Genomic DNA, 11371 nt, shown 5'->3' with positions numbered 1-11371 from the left:
TTGGCCATGATAAGCCAGGAGTATCTTGGGGAAAAAAATAGTCCACCCCTCAGGGTCCCCTTGAGGGGTAAGGGCCAGGTATGGCAGGGGAATACCGTGCCCATGGTTCCCTCAGGGCGTTCAGGACTGACATAAAGTCAGCCTTTCATCCTTTCAGCACGGCTCTCACACCTTAGGAGGTGGATAGTAGAAGGGATTGGTGAAGAAACTGAAACGAAAAGTATGAGTGGGAAAAAAGACTATGCAAAATTAGTTGAGTCGATGGCTGAGTCCCAAGGTTGAGGAGTTTCCCATCATTGGGTCTCAGTCTTCGTCTCCTAAGCCCCCCTACGACAACAACGGGCAAAGGATTGGGGGGGATTGGGGGTGAAAGATATGTTAATTTTGCCAATGGTTTAGATGAAGATAACTTTACAAAAGGTTAAAAGGTATAAATTGTAGGTTTGCCATGAATTCAATCTGGATCTTCAACCATAAATACAAAATATTAAAATGTTATAAAAATAGTCATTGAATATTTCAGTTATGTAGTAAAACAACTTGATACTTGCTTCTTATGCCATTATGCATTCTTTAACCAAATATAAGTTGCAAAGATATCCATATTACATACAGCTATATACTAGGATTTAAATTCGAAGTCCAGGTAAATGAAACTATTATTGTCAAAGTAAGAATTCATAGGTTTATAAAATGATTAACAATAATCAACCATGACACTCAGTTCACAGCATCATCATCTCCACACATTGTACAAGTTAACCATGACATTAAGATTCACAGTAACAGCATCATCTCCTCACACTGTACAATCTTTTTCATAAATCTATGCCAATTCATTAATTCTTTGGAATGACATATCTATAAATAAAATGCTATTCTTAACAAACACGTAAATGTCTTTTTTTTTCTATAAATAAATAGCAAAGTCATGCAAACACTCCACTGCAAATATGATATGGACATGCGAGTTATGCATTACAGAGATCAAGTGTCACCAGAAAAATGTCCTATACAAAAGACAACTATATATTGTATGTGTGGCACTGAAACCTGGTTGTACTCTTTACTGATCGGCATGGCAGTGGTACATGTTACTTTACCCCTCTGTCTCAACCATGAAGCTGTTTGCCGCTCACCCTACTGGCGGTTGGCTGTACCCTGTTAAATTTGTTGATCTGTGATACACCCGAAAAATCATAGAACACTCCCAACACCCTGCTAGTTACAAATATGCACGACACAAACACATATTTGAGCAGGTTTATGGATTCTCTTTCCTTGTACAAGATCTACGACAGGACATGTGATCTACGTGTGTTGTAAACTATAAAACAGGAGTCATGCAACCACAGTTTTTCAGGAACTCACTAAATCAAAGGGAACTATACATAATTCATCTACTCCCACATAAAGTAAACCTACTAAGGTATACCATCACAATACTTTGATTATAAATGCAGACCTGCAAATCAATAATTAAACAGGACAAAAATCACCGGTATAAAAATTCCAAGAAATAACAATCTTCACTGAAACAGAAAAGGTAAAACATCTGGAACTGTCATGCTTTATCACAAGTTGCTGGAGAGCAAGTAAATCATCTAAATAAACATGATAAGCTATGGTAAAACTGTGTATTTAATGTGCAAGAGGGAACTTACATCAAATAACCTCCATTTATAGAGGCAGAAAGTAGATCTCTTCTAAAAATATTTTTTTTCTAAAGATTTAAATATATTCATAATACTAACACAAATTTTGGTGAAATATTGAAATAGTGACAGTTTTACTTTTTGGTCAAGGAATATTATCTGTAACAGAGTAATCAGTAAGCTATGAGAACTAGAAACTTAAAATTGTTGGACATCATGTCTAAAAATCATGTATCACTGGCAAACTCCTGTAGGTGATGCAGAAAGGGAAGGGAAAAGGAGTCACAACTCTCCAATTCATTTGCGAACTCTTTGTACCACAACTCTACATTTGCACCAAACAGGATAATGGCAAAGAATGTTGCAGTTCCCTTGCAATACAGCAGGTTACAAAGTGAAGAACTTAGTCATGGAGAAAGTGATCTATTTACAACAAAGTGTGTCACTGCAGAAGACCACATGGGATAATGAATTGGGCACAGACATTACCAAGAAAATGGCATGTCAAAAAAAAAAATTGCATTCAGGATGCATCAATAAATATTTGTTCATCAAACAACAATAAATATAGAACCGTTCCAACAACCTACAAGAATTTTGCTGAACTGCAGAGGAACTGACATAGATACCATTGTTATTATTAGATGTAGCTATAAATTATTTTCATTGTATTATATATATCTTACATTTTATTGATACTGTCCAACTTGCTGAATTATATTGCAATCATATTTGTTTTTAATGGAAAACTGGGTGAATATACTGATATCAATGATTCAACTATGTAACGTATGTTAATCTCAAATGATTTCAGTTTGGAAATACTCGTAATGCAAATAAATACAGCAGAGAGGTAACTAAATCAAAGACTAAAGACCAAAGTTTTCACAAATCCCCAAAGTAGACCTGAAACACACAAGCTCATACAGGTTTTCCACTATGTTTGCACAAGGACAATATTTATATCCCAAAAATAGGAAAGCAAAGACAACAAGAAACTATAAAACCATGCACTTGGGATTAAGCATTACAATTTGAGCCTCTTTCCGACATCATCATTAGCTTACATTTTACTGAAAGAGTTTTTTGGTTTACTCTTTAACCATGTGTACAAATATTACTGGTATTTTCTTTTTTACTACATATTAAGTAACAAACCACTTGACAATGGGCAACTCTGAAATACAACTGTTCAACAGAGTCAGTTAAAGCTTTTTTTTTTTCCACCTTGGATTCTGACAGTGGCCCAGATTTCTTAGACAGTACACTTTTACAGGTTCTGAACAAAAATAATTTAGATGAGCAGATAACTGACACTTTGTATTCACTATGACTTGCTAGCTAATTATGAATGCACTCTGACTGTAGCTTTAAACCCGGTCCCACAACTGAAGACTAAGAAGTGGTAACACACTTTGGGTCTCTACACAAATATGCAAATTGTATTTGCTTCCTGGAAGAAACAGAAAAAGAAAAAGAAGAAAAAGCTCCAACGTAAGTTCTCTCAGGGCTATCAAATTGACAGCAAATCTTCTAAGTTGCTGCCTCGTCTTTGGGTGCTTTCGTAAGTCTCTTAGCACCCCTGTTGGCTGGACCCTTTGGCTTTGCAAATTTTGGACGGTGGAGGTTAACCTTGGGGTGGATTTCATCTAAGAGGTACTCTTCTGTTAACTCCTGGCCTTCTCCTATCTCCAACTGGAGGAAAATAAGGTACAATCAAGTTAATAATTTGCTTCATACCTACTTTTCAAATTAAGAAATAAGCTATACAATTTGGTACCTCTGATTTTTTTTTTTTTATCAATTAAGTTATTACTTCTATAATGGATACTTCAAAATTAATTAACTTTCCTGCATTAATTTTTACATATAAATTTTACAAGAAAACTGTAGCGTAAACTCACACTCCTTTTTTATGCTTGTATTATATCCCATCTTTCACATCATATTCCCCATCAAAATGCACATTTAAAAAATTCTCAGTAACAAGCTATTTAAAGACATACCTTTTTAGTGATGGCCAAATTTATCCCATTCTCCAAGAGATCTATGAATGGATTTTTACTACTGGAGTAGAGCATTCTCTCCTTGATTGGACAGGCATAACCAGGCATGGAGTATATGAACACTGGAATAAAGAAGCAGTGACTATCACATACAAATTTTAAGAAGCAAACCATTAAGATGACTAATAGACATGTATCTTCCTTTTAAGTCTAAAATCTATTTATTGTGTGACAGTCATGAATGCTGAAGCCAATGAATCACTAAAAAATTACAACTACATAACCATGGAAACAAAGGCTAATATGAGACCAAGGTATTTACATGCGATTTTTAAATTTTACAAGAAAGACAACATTACATTAGCAGCCATATTCATAGACAATGCAGAGCCATTTTTCAAAGATCCTTTACCATGGCAATATGCATTATGTTATGCAAAACAGGTTAAAACTGATTGGGTAGTCAACACTGATTGACTGAAGGCACTTACTTAGTGGGGAAATATTGTATTCTCTGCAGGGTTGTTTTATAAACGAGTTGAAATAACTTAAATGGTGTTTGAATACATTATGATATATTTGACAGTGCCTGAAGGTATCAATGCCACATTTCATAAATATTCTGTTTCTATATAAATGGGATTCATTTCATTTTTACAAGAGCATTGTGTATGTCATGGCAGAATCTAAGCACTTTGTTGACTTTTCCTCTGTCTGTGAACTAACAAAAGGGCACAAGAAAGTAAATGATTTTACATTCTACATTATATATTTTTTTCTATATACCTCTTCATCTTATTACTTATATTCACATTTACAGTTACTATTCCTACCATCTGATACTATCAGATATTTAAACACACAAGCCTTTTCATATCAATTTCCACTCATATTTGTATAGGCACAGATAATATGTAGCATTCCAACCCACAAAGTTCAAACTGAAACCCTTTACTTAGCCCAGAATAATTTAAAGGTTTAGATACAACTATGACTCCGAACAAGGCATTTTGAGGAATCAGCTTTCTTGAAAAAGACATTTCATAATAGTATAAAACTCATCAATATTGAACAAATAATGTTTCTATCCCTAGAAGCTTTTGTGTTGGGCTTAAAACTCTCCCCTTGTACTTTAGAATTACAAAACATTCAACTCATATGATGATCGCATAAGCTAGTCAAATATTTCCTTCACATCATCTATGAATATGGCCATAGGTACTACAAGGAGACCTAGTTCCCTAAAGAGCAGTCATTCCCTTTAAAGAACTTAATGAAACTTACAGACACTGTGGAAAAAGTCTCCTTCATAGTTGTGATCAAACCGGTAGATATGGTAACGTGCAGCATTGTCAGGTATTTTTGCAGGCAGTCCTGTCACTGGTAAGTTTGCTTCGGAACCTACCAGCTGAATTTCTTCTGCAGATGTATCTGTGTTAAGTAAATTTAAATGTGTTAACTTGTGGAATGTGAATCATAGATAAGGCTGTGCTAAAAATAAAAACAAACAAAGCACTAACGAAATAATAAAATTAATAATAATAATAATAATAATAATAATAATAATAATAATAATAACAATAATAATAACAATAATAATAACAATAAAAATAATAAGAGAAATAAAAATAACTAATTCCATTAAATTCATAAAAAAAATAAAGCTTTTGAATCATCATTTATTCCTTGAGGAAACATTTTTTAAGAACTCCAATGATGTGAGTAAATTTTTGGCACTACAGTTTGAGTTAAATCATAAGTTAATAAATATGCTCAGCACACCAAATGATATTTCTAAAAAAGAAAAATTTGATCGTCTGTAAACAACACAGTACATAAATTGGATCATATGCTCTGATGTATCCAGATGTGAATTCCAATTAAGCTGAATTAGGTTAGTTGCAAACTCCCAATGTTATGCAGTTGGAGTATTATTTACTTAAAGGAAACAATGCAATTTCTTTGACTTTAAATTCAATCCATAACTAAAGAGACCTCTAACTAATGTAACAAAATATGATGATCTGAAATATATCATTCATAAGAAATAAAAATTTAAATGCTTGCATTTAAATTTTAAGTAAAGTACAAACTAGGATAACCTTCTAAAATGTTATTAGCGTAGGACAAGTGAACCCCACATTCTCCCAGAGGCAATGGGTTAACAAAGTTTTAACACCTAAATGCAATGAATAATTAGGAAAAGAAAGTCACTAACCAATTTTGAGCTGGACGTACTGTAGCTCTCCTCTGGCAAACTTCTTGACAGCATCTAGGCCTTTTGTTACAATGGGGAAAGCTACACCAGCTAAGGTCTGATGCTTGGTGTCAACTCCAATGTCTACACCAACTTCCAGTTTCTTTATTTCTTGCATCTCCTCTTCCTGGTAAGTAAGAAAAGCCATTTAGAGAGAGCTGTGGAATAGGACTTAGAAAAACCTTTTGACCACAACAGTAATAAAAACACAGCCACATTAATAAAAGATGTATTAATTTCATCTATGTAGTATTGTTACTGTGCTTGCTAGGTGCTTAGATTACTGCAACTGTACACTTAGTACAATATTACAATCACCTACATTAAATAATGAAAAGATATATCATAAGCACAGATATTTATATTAATCAAATCAAGTAAAGAGAGCTTTTGTACGAACCCTCATGGTAAGTGGCTGAGGTGCCGCAGCAGATTTTCTGTGACGCCGTAGACCACTCAAATTTACATCTTCCTGAAAAGTAAAAAATGGATATTGTGACTTATCAGTGACCTAAAACAAAAAAAAGATAATAAATAATAAAATATTAAAATGAAGATATTATTTGGTAAACAATTATATGTTAACCATTAACTGCCCATCTCGACATACCAGTATATGTACGTCCATAACTATTTTACAATTTACTGACCTTGAAAAAGCTGTCAAATTTTACATGAAAAGAAAAAACAATTAACTGAAGCTAATTAAGTGTATAGATGAACTTACACAAATGTAATGAAATGGGAAAATAATAGCTAGCTAACTACTGCCCAAGTAGCCACTCCTGCCAAACCCTGATGAACTTGAGTTAACCTAACCAGACTCACTAGGTAGACTTGTACCATCATCTTTGGTTGGCACAGATTGGTTCTGCCAAGCATACATAATGGATCAAAGAATCTCGTGTACAGATTCAATTTCCCATTAGGACAGATGCCAATCAAAGAAATGTGCCTAAATACAAGTCAGTTCCAGTGGGACAACTCTTACCATTTGTTTTGATAAATTCATTTGCACAGACAATTAATGAGTCTAATATCTATTAAAAAAAATTTATGTTACAATTCTTAATCCGTTGCCGCCACCACCAAGGAGTCAACTAGCAGACCTTGTTACCTCACCTGATTTCCCATTTTCTTCATTTTCATATTTTTTTTCTCTAATGCTATTAACATCAATGCTGTTGTTATTATAATCATTAACATTAAAATTCTTATATTGTTATTAGCATACTAACAGCAACATAAACAATAATAATTCCAAAAATCGAGGAAATGGGTAAAAAGCTGAAATAGGTAGTACTGCTAATTGACTATTTGGTAACTAAGCACTTATGTTGCTATCTATGTGTAAAGACATTTAATAAACTAAACTCACAGAGGTAATGGCTTGAACATACATGCCATCCCTGACAGCAATGCAGGGGAAAAAAGAAAGAAAGAAAGAAAGAAAGAAAGAAAGAAAGAAAGAGAAAATATATATATATTACTTAAAAAATATAAAACCCCCTCAAACCTAGATACAGGATAAAAATACAAAAGACAGAAACAGAAGACAAAGAGAAAATAAAAATTAAGACAACAGAGAGAAAAAAAAAAAAAAAAAAAAAAAAAAAAAAAATCCACCAGAAAGTTTATACATAACTGCAAAAAAGCAGTCTTCTAAAATCAGCTCACCACCACTGTGCCAAAGATTTCATCACTGATCTGAGCAGCACCAAACTCCATCCTGAGTGTGGCCTTGGTAGAGGCATACAACATCTTCTCTCGCACTGGTGAGTCATCGGGTGACCAGCTGATTAGCACCCACTGGTAACCACCGTGAGCTTGAGTGTCTAACCTAGTTGGTGGGGAAATAGAGTTGAAAAAAAATGAAAAAGAATAAAACAGAAAATGGGGAGGGGACATATTTTCTCTTTTTTTTTTCTTTCTCTCTCTAGCCTCCTGAATTTACACAGTATGGTAATAGTCTGGCAATCAGTACAATTTACCACAATTCATTTTCAATGGATTAAAAGTATTTACAAAAATAGTCAAAATGATTTCTGGAAACACCATCAAACACATTGTGAAAAAAACAAAAACACTGCAGTGTTTATTTCACCAACAAGTTTAGTATTTAACATAACATGTTCATATATTGAACCATTCTTCAGCCAGTTTGCCAATCAATTCCTTTATTCGACTGTACCACAATATTGCAAAACATACCTATAGAGGAGGTAGCAAGGCTGTTTCTCTCTGAGTAATGGCACAACCAGTTTGTCATAGTCATCCTCCCATGACCCTTCAGCTGGGCAATACTCTCCCAGCTGCAGCGCCTCTGTAATTAAAGAATTATATCAACATCTGAAAGATATACTGTCCTCCCTTATGATGCACAGTGATTCAAGCAAAGCCTAAGCACAAAGCAAGTTTAATTTATCCATACTTTTTTTTTCTTTTCTTTTTTTTCTTTTGGCTAAATCATTCCCTTGCTGTGGGTTCTGCTATACTATTTGGGGGGACATCTGAGACAACGAGATCCAAGGAATTTATTGACATTCTTATATTTCTTTATTTGAAGAAAGACTATATTGAAAATTATAATGATTGAGGTTAAAGGATCTTTTAAAAATAACACTATGCATATGAGAAGGCAAATATATTTACACATCAAATAAGATTACCTTGGTAAATTTATCTAAAATATAGACTGAAAATAACCTCAAAATGAAAGCTTTGCACTGCCAACTAATTCAGCTTTGGCACAATTTAACATCTGTTTCCCTTTTTCCTCTCTCTCTAAACCCTTCTCTACAAAAACTATAATTTCCATAGAACCTTTGTATGCCGTGAATCTTCTTAATAAATTGCTTGTGTTATTCTTCTGTAAAGAACAGATCAAACAGCTTTTTGCTCTAAAGTCATTTGCTTGCTCATCTCCTGGCAACACACTGAAGAACTTGCAGAAACAAAATATGGTAACTAAAATATCCAAAATAACTATGAATATGAAACACATAATTTTCAAGGAAAACTTTTTTTCTATTATGAGATCTACTACATAGTCACATTCTTAGTAGATAGCACATAAACTTAAATGAAAGATAATCAGTTAAAATAAAGTTAAAACATATTCTAAAAATGATTGAATTCTAATTCAAAATGTAACCTTTGAGTTGTTATAAAAAAAAAAAAAAAATAGTAATGCATGCAAATGGTTAAAAATTTCAACTTCGATGCACTCGCATACAGGAAATCTGAAATTCTACGCAATCAAAATCAATGTATTCATAAATGAAGAAAACCAATCAATAAATAAAAAAGATGAAATAAAACATTCCAGCTTCTGATGTTAAAACCAAGTACACAATTACACAGCAACTAGAAACTGAAGGCAAGTTTCAAAACCATAAGTAAGCTTTTTCTCATGCTGATATGAGGTGAGCAAAATAAAGCAAGCATAGAACTACTGAAGCTACAAAGATCACAGCTTGGAAATCCTCTTACCAGTGTAACTACCCATCTTTCAAACATCTGCTCTGTTGTGGGCACTAAGAGGACAAGGATCTTATCCACATCATATCAAGAGAGTTTGGTGACTGTCAAAGAATGGTGGAAATCATTATCCTTTACTAAAACAAATTTAGGAATATTGCATTTACTGGAGTCTTAATTCAAAGTACACTTGTATTTCTAGCTAATCCCCTAAAAATACTCTAATGCAGGCAAGGAACTGACCAAAAAATATTTGCAGATTTAGATAGAGATTATTACAACACCAAAAAATATTTCTAAAGATTATGTCTCATACCCTTAAAATATTCAGCATCTTCCCTTGCCTTCCTTTCACTTCATTCCTTGAGAGTCACTTCACCTTAGCATTGTACATAATCCTGTACTTTGACATTTGAAATGTGCCCACAAGAGAGCTTCTATGTTAATAACTGAAACAATAGTTACCAGTACCATCTTCAATTGTAATTCTGAAGACGCGAACATTCCCATTACGACAACTACTGAAGAAATTCAGCAGTTCGTCGTTTGCTGAAAATAAGGTAATAAGATTAAAAATTTCATTGAGACAAGGTCACTTGTAAAAAGCACAAGAAAAGAGTCCAAGCATCATAATAACATTTAATTTATCTGCACTGTAAGCAGGAACTATAAACTTATTGTGCTTCTGGTATACACATGCAAAAGCAACATATATAAGAATGTCTTCTGGATTGCAGATGCCATCAATGAAACTCTATACTTACCAGGTTATCCCTCCAAGTGGTGGCTGTCTCATCTTTTAAACAAAATTCTTCATGATATCTGATTTGACAAGCCTAAATACTTTAAAGAAACAAGTTTACCCAATACATTTGCCTTTAATTTTGTACAAGAGGTCTTTGGGCAAATCATATTTAAAAAAATTAATTTTGTTATATTATGGAACTTATTCAATATTAATTTTTATGCAAACTACACTGTTTAATGCAACTGCTTATATAAATGGCATTACCTTACTAAATATCATTATCATTTCAAATATTATTTTATTAATTTAAACACATGTAAACATGTAAACATCTATCATTTGTAATACTACATTTATGAAAACTATTACATATTTTCACAACTTCTTCACATTTTTCAGATACTTTTAAAGAACATTCAAACATATCACTTTAAAAATAAATGTTCATAATATTGGCATTCAATCAATTATACAGTCTTAGTAAATAACTTGGTATAGTCTCCAAGCAGTTTTGTATGGAATTCAACAAAATTTCTGATAATCACAAAATGATCACCTATTTTATGTAATAAAATGAGTAACAACTTGAGCACTTTTTATGCTGCAATATCAAGAGCATACAAACTTTAATATTATTATTATTTTTAATATGATCATTATCATTGTGATAATCATCACTATTATTGTTTAATATCAACATTATCCTTGTTATCATTATAATCATTTTTATTATCATCATCATCATCCTCATTATTATTATTATTATTATTATTATTATTATTATTATTATTATTATTATTATTACTATTATTATTTTACTATATTATTATTATTATTATTATTATTTTACTATACTATATTATATTATTATTATCATTATTATTATTATTATTTTACTATATATTATTATTATTATTTTATCATATTATATTATCATTACCATTATCATCCTCATCATCATCATCATCATTACCATTATCATAACAATAATAATATAATAGTAATAATAATGGTAATAGTAATAATTGATATAATTATAATAATAATAATTATTATTATTATTAATATTAATATTATTATCATTATATCACAATTATTACTATTACCATCATCATCACCATAATTATTTTCAATACTTGAATAAAATAAATTAAAGCACTTACTGTATCATTCTCAAGTCTACAGAGATATCTTATGATAATCTCAAAGTTTATCAAACACTTGT

At 32.1% G+C, this 11371-nt stretch overlaps 1 protein-coding gene across 2 annotated transcripts in view; it reads right to left on the bottom strand.

Annotated features, from left to right (window-relative positions):
- Nucleotides 1-671: 671 nt before the first annotated feature.
- LOC125047490 (twinfilin-1-like) overlaps nucleotides 672-11371 on the bottom strand; it is a 12574-nt gene continuing 1874 nt past the window's right edge. The window contains exons 2-9 of one of the 2 annotated variants that reach the window (XM_047645720.1): nucleotides 9864-9947; nucleotides 8130-8241; nucleotides 7596-7758; nucleotides 6319-6390; nucleotides 5880-6045; nucleotides 4946-5092; nucleotides 3662-3783; nucleotides 672-3350 (exon numbers count right to left, since the gene is read on the bottom strand). In XM_047645720.1, the coding sequence (XP_047501676.1) occupies nucleotides 3189-3350; nucleotides 3662-3783; nucleotides 4946-5092; nucleotides 5880-6045; nucleotides 6319-6390; nucleotides 7596-7758; nucleotides 8130-8241; nucleotides 9864-9947 (1028 nt within the window). In that variant the 3' untranslated portion in view covers nucleotides 672-3188. The remainder of the gene's footprint in view (nucleotides 3351-3661; nucleotides 3784-4945; nucleotides 5093-5879; nucleotides 6046-6318; nucleotides 6391-7595; nucleotides 7759-8129; nucleotides 8242-9863; nucleotides 9948-11371) is intronic. The other variant, XM_047645721.1, reaches the window with a different exon arrangement.

The sequence above is a fragment of the Penaeus chinensis genome, chromosome 41 (assembly GCF_019202785.1).
Source record: "Penaeus chinensis breed Huanghai No. 1 chromosome 41, ASM1920278v2, whole genome shotgun sequence".
NCBI lineage: Eukaryota > Metazoa > Arthropoda > Malacostraca > Decapoda > Penaeidae > Penaeus > Penaeus chinensis.
Note: the sequence above shows the minus strand (reverse complement) of the source record. Positions and strands in the feature narration are given on the sequence as shown.